The sequence below is a fragment of the Notothenia rossii genome, assembly GCF_949606895.1.
Source record: "Notothenia rossii genome assembly, chromosome: 6".
In the NCBI taxonomy this organism is placed as follows: Eukaryota; Metazoa; Chordata; class Actinopteri; order Perciformes; family Nototheniidae; genus Notothenia; species Notothenia rossii.
This window is the reverse complement of record NC_136909.1, coordinates 51,922,417-51,938,736: the sequence shown is the minus strand read 5'-3', so window position 1 is coordinate 51,938,736 and position 16,320 is coordinate 51,922,417. Positions and strand designations below refer to the sequence as shown.

Below are 16,320 nucleotides of genomic sequence, written 5' to 3'. Positions count from 1 at the left end.
GTTGTCACAGCGTTACAAATGTGCCACAAAACCAACCAATCAGAGAACTTGAGAAGGTCAATTCTGATTGGCTGGTCGTCTCCAATCATATATTTTATCTGAGATGAGAGAGGGATTTTCGGTTGCCATCAGGCTGTTGACGTTCTTATTACACATCCATCGTTGACATTTACAGGACATGACAGACTCGAATGAAGAGAATAGTACGCAACAGTGTCAGGTGAGCTATACATTTCTAGTTTTCTGATATCACGTTATTGTTTGCAATGCCTGAATTTGCTAGCCGGCAACATAGCTAAAGGGGTAGTTTAAGAAAACAGCTAACAAACCGTAGCCTAAATGTACATGAACCCTTCTGAGGAATGGACTACTTGCTGTAAGCATTAGAGGTGGCAGGTCTCTCTCTATTGATAAGGAGTGAGAAGGTTTGTGAGATAAGGGGGGGCCAAATGGTGGAGTGCTTTGTAGGTGAGGACCAGAATTTTGTAGTTGATGCGATGGGAGACAGGAAGCCAGTGGAGATCTTTGAGGACTGGGGTGATGTGATGCCATGATTTGTTTTGCGTGAGGAGACGTGCAGCTGCATTTTGAACCCGTTGGAGTCTGTTGAGGGATGTAGTGCTGATGCCGTAAAGAAGTGAGTTGCAGTAGTCAAGGCGGGAGGAAATGAAGGCATGGATTAGTCGTTCGGCTGCGGGGCGGGTGAGAGAGGGTAGGATTTTTGCAATATTGCGGAGGTGGAAAAATGAGGTTTTGACTGTTTGGCGGATGTGAGGTTCGAGGGAGAGGGTGGGGTCAAAGATTACGCCAAGGTTGCGTGCCTGATTGGAGGGGGAAACAATGGTGCCATCGATGGTGAGTGTTATGTTAGTGACCTTGCTGAGGGTGGATTTGGAGCCAATTAGGAGGAGTTCTGTTTTGTTGCTGTTCAGTTTGAGGTTATGTTGCATCCAAGTTTTAATAGCTGTCTTAGCTGTTTTAATAGCTACCCCCGGTTGGGAAACACTGATCTAAATGACTAATGTAATCTTTATGACTTTCAGAAAGGACAGGAGACCGACAGGTGCCTATCAATGATTGTCAACTGACAGCACAATGAGTCAAAGGACTAGCAGCAGCATGATGATGATGTAAAATGTGTTGTTTTAGGAACATCCATTTAAAATAAATAGAATTCAATAAACATTGAATAGCATGGATGCAGTTTGTCCGTGCCTTTTCCTCCGTGTTGTCCTGGCATATAGATATAGTCTCCCCCATGGTTTGCTGTGCTGCCTGGGGATGCTCCAATCGCTCAGAGAAAGGAGTATGAATGTAAGGTTTCCCCACTGACACAGAGAGGAGGAAAGAATGGCTGGCTCAAGGCAGCAGGAGCAATTTAACTATCACAAAAGACAACAACAGCAACACAACATGTGAGGTAATCATATTTTTCACAAAACGAAGACCACACCATTGGGAAGCTTAACGTCTGTTTAATCAAAAGAAGGAACAGGGAGAGGCTTGCAAAGCTCTGGGAGTTGAGACTCAGGCTCAGGGTGAGGGTCTCATTGCAGGTCTTCAGGCTCCATTGAATCCCCCTGGGGTTCTTGTGCTGAAAGAGGGAGACAAAGACAGGAGAAAGGGTTAAATACATCTAGCAACCTATAGGATGAGAAATTGCTGACCTATTTGAAACTTACCTTGTGTTTTCACTCTCACTCCCTCTCCCTTTGCCATCAATCCAAAATCAGCTGAGCTGCAACATAATACAGACAGGTAATAATCAACAGAATCACAAGGACATTATATGGCTCTGCTAAAAACACTCACCCATAAATTACGTTTTTGTTTACTGTTTGGAAGTCTCAAATATCCACTCTAAATCCATATCAATAGCGATGTATCACAAAAATAGCTCTCTTTCTTATTATTGTGTAACGTTAACTATATTATACTAGCTTGAACTCCAAAATGGATATCCTCATTTCACCACCTCCACCCACTACAATCACAAGCCCCAATGTTATATTTAACTAATATTTAACTCCCTCGATCCCGGATAAAAGCACGTTAAGAAGCCCCTTTTCTCTAATTCCACAACGTTGGATTAATAGTCTGTTCATGGTTAACGTGTGTTGCTAACTTTATCCGGTATCCTAGCCTAATCCTGGTCTTGATCCCTCCTCCCTCACTAATTACCGCCCCATCTCCAACCTACCATTCCTCTCAAAAACTCTTGAACGCATTGTAGCTAAACAAATTCACTGCCATCTCCAAACCAACCAGCTTTATGAACCCCTTCAGTCTGGATTTCGTCCTCACCACAGTACAGAAACTGCACTCGTCAAAGTCCTCAATGACCTCCTCAGAAAAAAAACTGGTAGGTCTGCACTATGGATAAATGGCTGAAACGTCCGCTTGCTCTGGATTCAGGCCAGGAGGAGCCCGCAGAGAAACGTAAGAAAGAGGCCAAACTGAAACCAAGGCAGTACAGTGAAACATATATATTATTTGGATTCATTTCTACTTCTGCGGACCCACCGCAGCCTCAGTGCTTCTTTTGCGGTGAAGTCCTGGCTAATAGTGCGATGAAGCCAGCGCATTTACAGAGACACCAGAGCACCAAACACTCGGGAAGTATCGATAAAAGTGAAGAATTTTACAGACGAAAGCTGTCGGAATTTAAGTCGAGCCAGACAGTAATGATGAAACCCACGAATGTGTCAATGAAAGCACTCGAGGCATCTTACGCCGTGTCCCTGCTTGTGGCTAAATAAAAAAAACCTCACTCTATTGTTGAGGAGCTCATTCTCTCTGCAGCGACTGCGTTGGCCGAAATTATGATAGACAAGAAAGCAGCCGAAGCACTCAAGAAAGTTCCCCTGTTGAATAACACCGTATCCCGTCGGATCAATGATATGTCTGTTAATATAATTGGACAAGTGGTGAACAAAATGAAACTAGCCAGTCAGTTCGCTTTGCAGCTGGATGAAATGACAGACGTGAGTGGAGAAGCGCAGCTCCTGTCCTTCGTGCGTTACAAAGATGCTTCGGACATAAACGAGCCTATTTTATTTTGCAAAATGCTGCCAGGAAAGACAACTGGGGAAGAATTGTTCCAGGTTATCGACAGCTTCTTCAGAGAACATCATCTGCAGTGGAAAACCTGCAGCCACATCTGTACTGATGGAGCAGCTGCGATGACGGGGCGTGTAAAGGGACTTTTTGGGCACGTAAGAAAGGTAAATCCCGACATTAAATGGATGCATTGTATTATTCATTGTGAAGCACTAGCTAGCAAGAGGATGAGCCCTGATTTAAGTGCTGTTATGGATGATGCTGTGAAGATGATAAACTTCATCCAATGTCGGCCATTGAATCACAGGCTGTTTGAAACTCTTTGTCATGAGAACGGCACAGAGCACGATCAGCTATTGCTTCACACAGACGTTCGCTGGCTGTCTCTTGGGAAAATGTTACTGAGACTTTATGAACTTCGCAATGAAGTTTTTTTTGTTATTGACGGAGCATCTGCATCCTCTTGCTGTGCAGCTTGAGGATGACAAGTGGGTGGCGCGCCTGGCATATCTTGCTGATGTGTTTACCAAACTAAACGAGCTCAACCTATCACTTCAGGGCAAGGAGTCACATATCCTGAAACTGTATGACAAAGTTCAAGGATTCACAAAAAAGCTCAAACTATGGGAGAGGAAATGTGATGAGGGAGACGGCATACTTGCCAACCTTTAGACCTCAGAAATCGGGAGAATTTCAAAATGCAAAATTGGGGGGGGGGGGTGCTAGTGGATCGCTGGAGCTGTTAGATTAACATTAACATGCTTATTGTAGTTGTAAGTGCACTGCCTTGCGGCCTGTAGCACCGTCCTTGATGGAGCATATGTGTGGGTTGGACCTGCATTTTACAGGAAAGGAGTGAGCAGAGAGTAGAGTAGTTGTCGATTCTTGTTCTGTTTTCTGTGAATATCTGCCTCACCCGCTCAGACTTTGAGTTGCGCGCGCTACTAAAGAGACGTGTTACCATGGAAACCAAACAATGGTGTAGCTGTATTAAAGTCCGAGTGGAAACAGTCGTGTGTAAATCTGATTTTGTCAGAAATCGGGAGAAATGCGGGAGAAATATGACCCCGGGAGGAAACCGGGAGAGAGCAATGAAATCGGGAGTCTCCCGCGAAAATCGGGAGGGTTGACAAGTATGGGGAGACGTGAGCTGTTTCCCACTACTCAATGCCCATCTTGCCACAACTGCTGTTGCCAGGGGTCCAGTGGTCAAACTGGTGCAAGCACACCTGTCCAAACTCTGCACTGATTTCAGCCATTATTTTCAGGACATTGAAAATAAGTCAGAAAGACTGGATTGGGTGAGGAACCCATTCATTGTGAGTGAGAGCAGCAACAGCCTTCCAGCAATGCTGCAGGAGCCTCTGATGGAATTATCATCTGACCGTGGTCTGAAGATGGCATATGCTGAGAAGTCATTGACTGAGTTTTGGTGTGATGTGGAGAAGGAATATCCTGAACTGGGAAAACATGCACTGATTGAACTTTTGCCATTTGGTTCTACTTATTTGTGTGAGGTGACCTTCTCAGCTTTAACACACATCAAAACCAAGCAGAGGAACAGACTGGATGTGGAGACCAGCCTGGTCACAGCTTTTTCCACACTGCCTCCAGAACTATCAAAGCTTATGAAAGACAAGCAAGCTCAAGTGTCTCAATAAAGCTCACATGACTGGTGAAAAGAAACTGCTAGGCCCATACTGATTCTGGATATTATTTTGCTAAGTGTTTTGTTCCCGAATTAAAGTTAATTGCCTGTTTAAAGGGGACTTATTCAAAGGGGCTCCAGGTTTAAGCCTAAATGTTACAAGATATATAGCAAAGATAAGTTGATTATTTTGATTTCATATGTATTTATTTGATTATATTATTTATTTTCAAGGCAACATATTCATTTTTATTGAGTGATTTAAGTTAAAATTAAGAAAATGCCTGAGAATTAGATGTTCAAATTAAGGAGATGAAATAAAGTTATTTTCATTCAATAATCAGTTACGTTCTACTTGTGAAGGATCATCAGCACGTATGAGTGAGGGGGTACTCATGGTATGACAAAAGGCTCAGGGGGTACACAAGACAAAAAAGGTTTGGAACCACTGATTTAGATGACTTATGTCCTCAATTACCAGGGGATTACTGAAACCACCATGAATTAAAGAAATGGTAGAAATTATTCTAATCTGAATTTTGAAACCTTCCTCCCCTCCCTTTAAATATATCAATAAACATTAGGATGTGATGTTCTTGACTACCATACAAGTTTAAGAAGATAATATTTGTTTTAAAGAATTCAAAGCAATAAACAACAGCAACAGGCTCTGTAACCAAGGCAACGTTAACAGGTAAAATAGCTGTTCACACTATATATGTATATTTTCTACTTTTTGTAATGCTATGTTATTTCTATTTAAGATGTTTACATTTTCGATTGCTTAATTCTAGTATTTTAACTGTCTAATGTAAAATTGTGAAGCGGACAATTGACCTTTCGCAAAGCCACGCCCCTAAATGCCCGTTGTCCAATCATATTCGATCACGTGCGCGGCTCCCTGTGGAAGTCCGACAAGCTTAGCGTTCAAATTCATTGCGAAAATGGTGAAGCGTTGTGCTTATGGTCTTTGCAAATCGGATAGCAGATATCCCATAAGCTTAGAGGGGGGTGGGTGATATTTTACCCGTTTCCTAAACCCTAGAGGAGAGATGTCGCCAGTGGATAAAGAAATGCGGCAGGCCCCATGCCCAGCTGAATATGGCGAATATCAACAAACACAAATACGTTTGCTCCAAGGTAAATACGTGCTAACGTAGCTAGCTAGCTAGCAAAGATTACATTAACAAATTAACTAATTTAATTAACTAATTTCACTAACTAACGTTAGCTAAAGTCACACGATTACAGCTGTAAGCTGTGTGCTTCTAGGTCGTTTTGACCATGTATATCACTTGATGCATAATAATGTCTGAACAGCTGAGCTCCGTTATTAGTCTACCTGTGGTCAAAGTACAAACAAGAAAGCCAACAGGCAATCATTCATTTATATTTTGCTTTAATCTTTGTAGCATTTTGTTAATGGAAAGCCTACTGCCGACTTCCCTAATCCTGCTGCACAAGTGGGCACCCCGACCCCCACAAAGGAACAACAAGGTGGATGCAGAAAGCCACCAAGGAAACGGTAGTTAACTTTAGACAAACTACAACATTTAATGCCTCTTGTGATTGTATTATTCCAAAATAATAATAATAATTCCGTCGAATTTGACATACAGCTCATGTGGTTTTTCACTCTTGCACTGCGACCTGTATGCAAGTGCCTCTATTGATGTTTTGCCTCCCTCTTTTCTAATGTTTATACTGTGGATATAACCCTCCATAGCGTATTGTAGCCCCTTTTGTCGGGACCTGGAGGATATTGCTGCGTTATTGCTCCAAAATGAGTCTGTTAAGGCGACTCCGACGTTACGGAGACCCTCCATTATGGCTTTGTTTAACGCATCTGGCTCTCAGCTTGTCGGACTAGCAACAGTAACCAAGGGGGGGCGTGGCTTTGCGAAAGGTCAATTGAGCGGCCCAGACCAAGCAAGGAGGCAGAGGCAGAATGTCCAAAATACAACCCGGTGTGGGCATTTATTCAAATCATAAAGCACATGATTCACAGCCTCAATTGCTGTTCCCCTGAACAGTAAGCAGCCACAAGGGTCTCACCCACACTCACTCTGCAGCATAAACATTTCCCCAATTGGTATCAATAAAGTACTTATTATTTTATCTTAATCCTCAAATATTATCACATTTTACTTAAAAAAAAACCAACAAACACATTGATATAACTACATACACATATCGATATGTTGTGTACATATTGCAAATCAAAACCTTTGTTGACAACTAATTACCAAAAATTGGATTTCTATCCTGTTATTAATGCATTCAAGTCGTGATTCAAATGGCCAGCCACGAACTTCCGGGAACTTTCTTAGTCTCTCTGAACCACGTGACGATCAAGCATTTTGGACTTCCGCTGTCGCAACTCTTCTCTCTACATGGGCTGGACCAGCCAATCAGAATTGACCTTCTCGAGTTCTCCGATTGGTTGGTTTTGTGGCACATTTGTAACGCTGTGACAACTTGAGCGAGCGCAGACAAAGCTGAGCGCGCACAGGCTGGAGAGGACGAGCGAGCGAGGGAGAGAGAGCGCGTTCAGCGGTCTACTTGCGCACGAAGCAGGAGTTTTGTGATAGAAAATATATTTCTCTGTGCTCAAACATTTTCAAGTGTGCGCTCAATAGCATTTTCTATGCTCAACATGTTTCATTGCATGCTCAGGATAGAGGCACAAATATAACGCCATAGAAATGGCCCCTGAACCTGAGAACTGCCCCTTGTGTGTTCAGAGGTGACTTCATGCTGCAATAGTGGGTGTGTCAAATTCAACCAAATAAGTCCTTACAAATTCAACAATCCTGCCTTTCTCATCATCTTAACAAATGTATTCCATGAGTTTCCTCTGACGGGATGATCTTTCACTATGTTGCAAGAGAAAATGCACATTAAGGAACTAATGATAAAAGGCGGGACCTTTCGGCAACAATCAGGCTGAATGGATGCGTCAGGTCCAATGTTGCTAGCTCCAAAGCATCTAGCAACAGCTGTGCTCTCATGTCCATGCTCGAGCTGGTTTAAGGCTCAACACATAATCATTTGATCAATACTGGGATAGGAAATCCAACTGAGCTCATGCTCAGATTCTGATGTGTTTAGGCTTTATACTAAACACATGTCCATCAACAGTATCTTAACAGTAATGACTGGTAATAATTAAATTACCAGTATCTTAAATGTGACAATACCAGACTTAAAACAGCAAGATGTTAACTGAGATAAAGTATTTTACTTGGTGATACCTTTGCAGCTCATAATTTCTCACTAGCTCTGCCGTGTGTGCAATAACTGGCTTGAAATCATTCCATTTATAACACGTGATTCTTTCAAAGTAGAAGCATCAAAGTCTGAAATCCTGCTTTCATTACACCCCAAAGTTGTAAAGACATGACATAAACACATGAATAACTTTGCTATTCCTACTGTAGAGCTTCACCAGTAACATCTCTCTAAAGGAGGGTGCTAGAGAAAAGTTCATAGAAGCTAAAACTAAAAGGTCTCCTTTGAAAAAGAGATGGATGATATCAATGGGACCACCTGGTTAAATAAAGGTTTGAAATGAAATGAAAAGGATTCCTCCATGATATTCTGGCCTGAGGTGGCACTGAAGGGAAAATCTCAGTGCCCAAAATGTTAACAAGTTACCCGGTAAAAAGAATGAACTCTGCTCAGTAAATCTCATCTGCTCATTTGAATTTGATACTTCTAATGTTTTCTTATACTTATATGGCGATGGTGGGACTGTGGAGCTATAAATAAAAACATCACAACAAGTCTTCTACGTACATGAAAGGTCATTCGTTAACAGTACACACCACTCCGGGCTCTAACAGACAGTGGACTGACACCTCTGTCCTTAAAGAGCCAGTGACAGCCTCCCAACAACTGTTGTGCAATGAAATATTGGGCTACCATTAATCTCGAACTATCAGTTTAAAAAAGAAGGTGCGATACCGTTCCGAAAAAAAAACAATAATTTCGAACATCGCAGGGAAATTCCTTCGACTAATTTTGAAGTTTTGGGGGAAGCCGGAAGTGATGTCAATGCGGGAAATGCTTCACTGTGCGGCGAGAGAGCCAAACACAGACAAAGTGTGTTGTCATGCGTAGAAATTGTGAATTACTGAGTTTAGGCACTTTAATAACGTTTTAATGAAGTTGACTAAAGAATATTCATATTTGTCAGTGCTTTCATGTCAATTTGGCAAACATAAACATAAATGATCGTGGTGAAGATGATGGTTAAATTAGGATTCAAAATCGGTAGTGAGAGCTGCTGAATTTCCTCCCGTGGGATGTGATATAAAAACAAATCGATTATTTTTGTAGTTGTAAACTCAAGTGGATGGAACTACATTTATTAGTGCTTTCATGTCAATTTGGCGAACATATGATACATTAAATCAGTGGTTCTCAACTGGTCAGGCCTCGGGACCCACTTTTTCACTAGTCAATAGATCACGACCCAACATTTTGAACCACTCAAATCTATTCAACAAAAAATCGTTCTGTAATATATATACATTTTTCAGCATACAATATTAATTAAAGTGAAGTACAGTGCATATATCCCTTATATCCCTTCACATAACTAAAGTATGCTTTTAAATAAGGTTTAATGAGATGATGGAATCAAAGCTGAACCGTATAACATAAAAAGGCATACATGCTGAAAACCCAACCCCAGAAGGGGGGTCTGGGGGAATTGTCCCCCAGGAGATTTTTTGAAATACTAACATATAAACTACGCATTCTGGTACACTCTGAGAAGAAAATAAATAAATCTATTACTACCCGACATATTGATAATATTTTATGCCATTGTTTGTTATTCACTTTGTTCTGAAGCTGAACCTTCTGCTCCAGCAAAGAGGAGATAGTCTGTGAATTACTTTAAATTGTGGATAGGGTAGATAGCCCCCATTGTTCTGTGACCTGTCAATCATCAAACCGGGGGTCATATTTCATGATGTGTTCATTTTTTATCTGAAGTTGTACACATGGATGTATAAAGAATAGTTTTACCGCAAAGTTATTCTCCGTGGGGACTTCCGGCAACAATCTTGATTCTGATTGGCCAGAAGACTCGAAAAAATATGAGCAAAGATGTTACAAGTTTTCAAAACCGTTTATGGTCTCCGTTACTTTCAGTCCAACTGCATGCAAAGCGTTAGAAAATCGGGCCTTCAAAATAAAAGTTTTTTCCACAAAAAAAAAGAAAGAAATTATATTTATTTTTTCTTCCCTCACCAACACACTCTCACTACATAAACGTCCAGGAGCGACGCTTGTTCAGGGTCCCGTGGCGTGCAGTTGTGACGCTCTTAGGCTCCTTCAGCTTCATAAAGGGACGCGAATAGCTTTCAAATGATTGCAATGTATTCCCATCTGCGGCGGGATTTGACGCTCATGGAAGCACGGCATTCCTTTGTGTCGGCTGCCCTTAAAGGCAATGTGAGCGTCCATTCCATAGTCTGTATATATAAATGGACGTAGGGTCCGTGACGTCACCCATAGGATTCTGCAGAGTTGCCGAGAAGCCCTTAGTAGGCGGAGTCGGCCACTTACGGCTCGACAGTGACGTCAGAGTTCAACTCCCGCCTTCTCCAGCCTGCTCCAAATAAGGGCAAAGAGGCGGAGCCGAGGCGGGACCTGCTGCCACCGAGCTGGAAGTTCCAGAGCTAGCTGAAGCTACCAAGCTAAGCTAACATGCTCCCCATCTGCACACTGCCGTGGTATTTTACGTTTCTAAGGTAAGCGGACATGAAACTATTCAGCAAAACTATAAATAATAATCTAAGTTATTGAGTTTTTAGCATAATACTTCAGAATCTTAAAATCTTAACGTTTGTATGCAATTTTGCTAAATTCTACACTGGAATCAAGCAAATATTAATATGTTTGCATGACATTAGTTATTTATATTTTGATATCGCTTAATTATACGTTTAATACATTTAAGTCAAGCTAAGGTACATGTGATGGTAGCTAGTTAGTGCTCTTACCTGTGAGGCCTCCTCCTAACAGCATAATAACCAGACTGTATCATTAAAACTAAGTACCAGTTCTAGATCCTTGACTTTCGAAAAACAATTCAAAAGACAACATGTATTTAAAGACCAATCTTTATTTGAATGTGCCTCTTAACCTGATATATTAGTTATACAGTAATAGTATTGACAATCTAAAATAATTGAGCAACTCAACAGTCAACTTTATGTTTCTTATTGCATTTGTTATTTTCATTTTCCCCCTCTCATATTCAGTGTGGACGGATTGAGACAGCGTGGTGTCCAGAAAGCTGCAGAGACTTCAGGGAGAAACCTCCGTGTGATGGACGTCCTGTTCTGTTGGTTTGGAGAGGACTGAGGGTCTTTCCTCTGCAAGGAGGACCTGGTCTGATGGAGGAGCCCATGCTGGGCAAAGCTGATACCAACTGCATAGGCCTAGTCTGTCACTTTATTTGACTAAATGTGTTTACTCATACATTTAATAGGTTTACACCTTCTGTACATATGTGCTTTTTATTTAAAACATGTTTGATTAAGTTTTGGTTTACATTTCAATAAATTGTATTTGCACTCCTTTTATCCATTATTCTTACTGAAGATTGGCCCCATTTATTTGTGACGTTGCAAACTCTGCGGTACAAGGCACAAGTGATGTGAAGCTCATAAAGCGAGGCAAATAGAAATAATCAGCTGATGGAGTGTAGATAAGGAAATAGGTGCATTCGATCAGCTGACTGTTTTTAAAATAAAAGTAGTTTCTTAGTGTACTGGTCTTAAAATCTCAAAGCATCAGCTTTTAATTTTCCTCTTGGATGTTCTTCTTGACCCTCAGAGAAGGAGAACATATCGTGTCTTTCAGGCATGTCCTTTCCTAACAAAAATGACAGGAAACAAAACATATTATTGCAGAACAAGTGTGTTATTTATGAAAGCGGTGTGTTTGTGTGTTTAGGGAAAGTAGATATAATTATTTTGTAATTGTAATGTTTTTTTTTTATTTCAACAGTGAGCTACAAAGACCATCAGATTATGAATGAAAAGTATGAAGTTCATCAACATTGAAATATATGTTATTATCAAAATAATATTTAACTGTTATCAAAACGTAGTGCAACTGTAGAAGCTTGCGAAGTTGTCTCACTGAAAGAATAACTTTTATCACGTTTTTTACAGACAATATTGAGAGATAAATAGTAGCAGTTTTCACTATGTGTTAAATATCTTTGCCTTTAATACATTAAATTAGAAAGCTGATAAAATCATATTGCTTGTTAACATCTAAATGTAACTTTTTGCACAGAAAAACCCCTCAACTTAACTGATGTGTAGGTGATCTAGTATTTAGTATTGTTTAATGGAACATCAGTGTATTAAAGTCAATACTTCATTTATTTAAACCAAAATCTTTCTTGATTCTTTGTACAGTATGAAAAAAAGAGTCTTTGTACCTGAGCTGAAGTTTACTGCTGTGAGGAGTCCAGTTCTGTCTCTCACTCTCTGGTCCAGCCTGTCTACAGCACCTGGACACCTTAAACCAGGGTTCCCCAGACTACGGCCCGCGGGCCGCATACGGCCCGCCACGCCCCTTTGACCGGCCCTCCACCTCTCTGCACCTCACCATTTGAACTGGCCCAAAGAAGAAAAAAAAATTAAAAAAAATTATAAAATATTTTTTTAAATATTTTATTTTAGTTGTCCAACTTGTTTTGTGAAATAATAACATGACTCTCCAAACGAGGGCGGTAATCGCTGTTCATTCCGTCACCTGAGATTAGAACTCGAGGCCGTCAGTATGTAGTGGCCAGAGCGGCTCTGGTAGTGGCCATGAGCCAAACAGTGGAACTGTCAATCAGATCGCCAGCGCCTCTATCACGCTTTAAAAGCAACGTTATGTAACGTTCTGGTTGACATCTGTTACATTTGCATCTTGTTTTTTTAACACTAAAATATTTTTTTATTAACCATTTATATTTTATATAATTTAATATGTGTGTCTGTATTATTTATATGACGTATGTTTATGACCGAATTTCCGCCACCTTACAAGCTGATCGAAGTCATGCGCAGAAAATATTATGCTACAGTTGAACAGCAGTGTAATGGCGTGCAGTAAAGTGAGGAAAATTGACAGAGAGTGTCGGGTTTTTAAAGAACAATGGACCAAGGATTATTTTTTTGTTCCATGGAAGGACCGTGCCATTTGTATTATATGTAAAGAAAATGTGGCCGTGTTTAAAGAATTCAACCTTCGCCGCCATCACGAAACCCGGCACAGAGAGTATGCTAGCTTGAGCGGGCTAGCGAGAGATGATAAGGTTCGGCGTCTGAAAGGCGGACTAGCTGTTCAACAGGATGCCTTCCTTCGTCAATCCCGGGTCAACCTGGCTGCTGTCCGAGCTAGCTACAAAGTAGCTAACCTACTGGCTACCCACGGCAAGCCGTTCACAGACGGAGAATTCGGGAAGGCCATGATGCTGGCTGTGGCCGAGGAGGTGTGTCCCGAGAAGACAGATGCCTTCCGTGGGGTGAGTCTCTCAGCACAAACGATGACGAGACGAATTGAGGAGATGGGGGGAAACGTGTTTGACCAACTGAGAGAGAGAGCCGCAGAATTCAAGTGTTTTGCTTTAGCCATGGATGAAAGTAATGACGTACAGGACACGGCACAACTGTTGATTTTTATTCGTGGAGTCAACACACGTTTTGAAGTGTCAGAGGAGCTGGCATCACTGAGAAGCCTAAAAGGCACAACAACTGGAGAAGACGTTTTTGTCGAAGTGTGCAAAACAATGGGCGAACTTGGTCTGCAATGGGCTAATTTTGCCAGTGTCACTACAGATGGTGCGCCTAGCATGGTCGGATCTACGAGGGGTCTAGTAGGGCGCTTGAACGGCGAGTTCGAGGAACGAGGTCTCGCCCCACCGATTCAAGTCCACTGCCTGATTCACCAGCAAGCGCTGTGCTGCAAAGTTTTGAAGTGGGCGTCTGTGATGAAGGTGGTTGTGCACTGTGTCAACTACATCCGGAAAAATGGGCTGAAACACAGGCAGTTCCAGGCCTTTCTCTCCGAGCTGGGGTCTGCTCACCAGGATGTGCTATACTACACCGAAATCCGGTGGTTAAGTCGAGGCAAAGCATTGCGCCGTGTCTACGACCTGCTGCCCGAAATCAACACCTTCCTCCAATCTAAAGGTGAAACGGTACGGGAGCTGACCGACCCGGAGTGGAAATGGGACCTCGCGTTTTTAACTGATGTGACTGAACTGTTGAACCACCTCAACCTACAGCTCCAAGGCAAAGGGAATCTCATCAGCGACATGTATTCACACATAAAAGCATTCAAGGTCAAACTGCAGCTCCTTGTGCGACAGGTCCAAAAGCTGGACTTCACACATCTCCCTGCCACCCAAAGCTACTGCGCCGAGAAACCAGCCGCCCCTTTCCCAGTCGCGAAGTGCAAAGATGCCCTGGAGATTCTGCAGCGAGAGTTCAGTGTGCGCTTCCGCGAGCTTCATGTCAACAACAAAGAAATAAGTCTGTTCCAGAACCCCTTTGCTGCTGACATTGACGACGCACTTCCCTCTCTTCAGTTTGAACTAGCCGAGCTGCAGAATTGTGATGTCCTTAAAGACGCATTCAAGCCTGACCACCTCCTTGAGTTCTATGCTGAGCTACCAGAGGGCACTTACCCAAACATTAAACAACATGCTCTGAAGATGTGTACCGTTTTTGGCAGCACCTACACCTGCGAGCAGACGTTTTCCCGCATGAAGCAAATAAAAAATCCAACGAGGAACAGACTCTCAGATGAACATTTGCATCAAACTTTGAGACTGGCAACCACTAGGCTACACCCAGACATCGGACTTCTCACCAGCCAGAAGCAAGCACACAGTTCACACTGATATGGTAAATATACTGATTTTAACTATTACAATTTTATATGGCTGTAAACATGAACTATGATTTTTTGATGAAATATGATTAATGTTTTTAATGAATTTTAATGAATAATGCTACACTGTATTTGTAAAATCACATCACAAGGAACAACAGGCAGCATATTTATGTAATTTACTGAATGTGTCCAATGTCATCCCTTTATGCCAGGTTTCCAGGCAGCAAGAGAGGGGACTGCAACTGCTGACCTCAAAGATCACTGCCCATCCATCCTTCCTTCCACCCTGGCTACAAGTACCAATTCAGTTCACCTACTGCACATATTGCTGACTTCCCATTCTGTTACTCTCTTCTAGTTTAACCTGCCGAGGGTTTACTGCTCAGTCTCTCCTCCCAATCTCTTCTCTCAGCATCTGCCTCTCCATCGTTGTCTCTCTCTCTCCCTCTCTCTCCTCTCTCTCCTCTCTCTCCTCTTTCTACTCTTTATGCACTGCCCCTCATCTCAATCTCCTATTTCAAAGGGATGATAATTGTGCTGTAAAAGTGTTTGGGTGCTCATTGCATTTTCACCTTGAACAAAAAAAATCTCACCTGAATATACAAATAAGAGTTGGTTAGTTGATATATTGTTCACCAAGTTTCTTGTCTTGATGATTTCTCATCTCACTGTAATATAGGCCTACCATTTCTATTGTATCACTCATAAACTGTCAATCATCATGTTTTTCTAACCTTTCCTTGCTATTTTTACATGGTTGTTATTAGAAAATAAAAGGAATACCTGTGGTATTTCAAATTGAAAAACATGTGAAATACTCACTTCTTTTGCAAATCACTTGTAATGATGAACTATTTTGTGCTAGAAATTATGGCTATAACAGGCAGTGGCCTAGTATACAGCCCACATGATCGATCCCGGCCCCTCATCACAGTCAGGAACGATAATGTGGCCCCCAGAGAAAAAAGTTTGGGGACCCCTGCCTTAAACAAAGAGATATATATATATGTAAAGTACCATGTGTACAAACAATATAACTGATTCTCTTCTGTTGAACATGTTGGATTGTGTATTGTCCGAGTCAGGGTCCTTTTTATTTTACTGTAACTTTGGAAGTTGTGTTACCAATGCTTACTGTTTATTTGATACACATTTGGTAATGCAATTCATAAAAACAACAAGGTTTGGGTTCGTTCTTCAGATGACTGTGAGTTAACGTGTAAGCTCAATAATGAACTCCAGCTCAACCAACCATATTGTAATATCTATGTAATCATCTTGAAATATGACATTAATAATTGTAATATACACACATCTTGTTGTGAGGTTGATTTCACATACACTACTTCGACATTAGCTTGTCTACATACTTGAGCATAGCCAATTTAAATTAACCTTAGCAAATGCATAGAGTTCCTACCTAAATAATAATCATCTCTCTAAGTTACAAGGATGACCTTATTTTATCAACCTCAAACAGAAGCCGTTTGTTGCACAGTATTATCCCACTTAACGCTTAACACTTGTCTATTTCGTTTTAACCTTTATAAATATAGTCTATGATTTTAACTTGGAGGCTACTATTAGCATCGTTAGCACTGATGTAGCTACCACTCGCTTACACGCTAACCCAAGCCGTAACATTAATTACGTAGCTGATTAAAATCATTAACACATAAATAAGTACTCGA

General features: G+C 41.4%; 1 protein-coding gene and 2 long non-coding RNA genes across 3 annotated transcripts in view; 2 read left to right on the top strand and 1 right to left on the bottom strand.

Moving 5' to 3' along the window:
- LOC307045356 overlaps window positions 1-16,320 on the top strand; it is a 138,919-nt gene that overhangs the window by 19,125 nt on the left and 103,474 nt on the right. The gene's annotated exons all lie outside the window — the stretch shown is intronic.
- Window positions 1,460-12,318, bottom strand: LOC307045355. The gene is made up of 3 exons (XR_013809882.1): window positions 12,180-12,318; window positions 1,683-11,602; window positions 1,460-1,594 (listed from the first exon to the last, which is right to left on the bottom strand). It is a non-coding gene; the product is annotated as an uncharacterized lncRNA (long non-coding RNA).
- Window positions 12,194-16,280, top strand: LOC307045346 (general transcription factor II-I repeat domain-containing protein 2-like). Its single transcript, XM_079690966.1, has 2 exons — window positions 12,194-14,640; window positions 14,842-16,280. Exon 1 carries the CDS (start codon window positions 12,807-12,809, stop codon window positions 14,634-14,636), a length of 1,830 nt encoding a protein of 609 aa, XP_079547092.1. The 5' UTR covers window positions 12,194-12,806; the 3' UTR covers window positions 14,637-14,640; window positions 14,842-16,280.

Excerpts from the sequence above, each read along its gene's own strand:
- LOC307045346 (XM_079690966.1), top strand. The coding sequence starts at position 12,807 with ATGCTACAGTTGAACAGCAGTGTAATGGCGTGCAGTAAAGTGAGGAAA.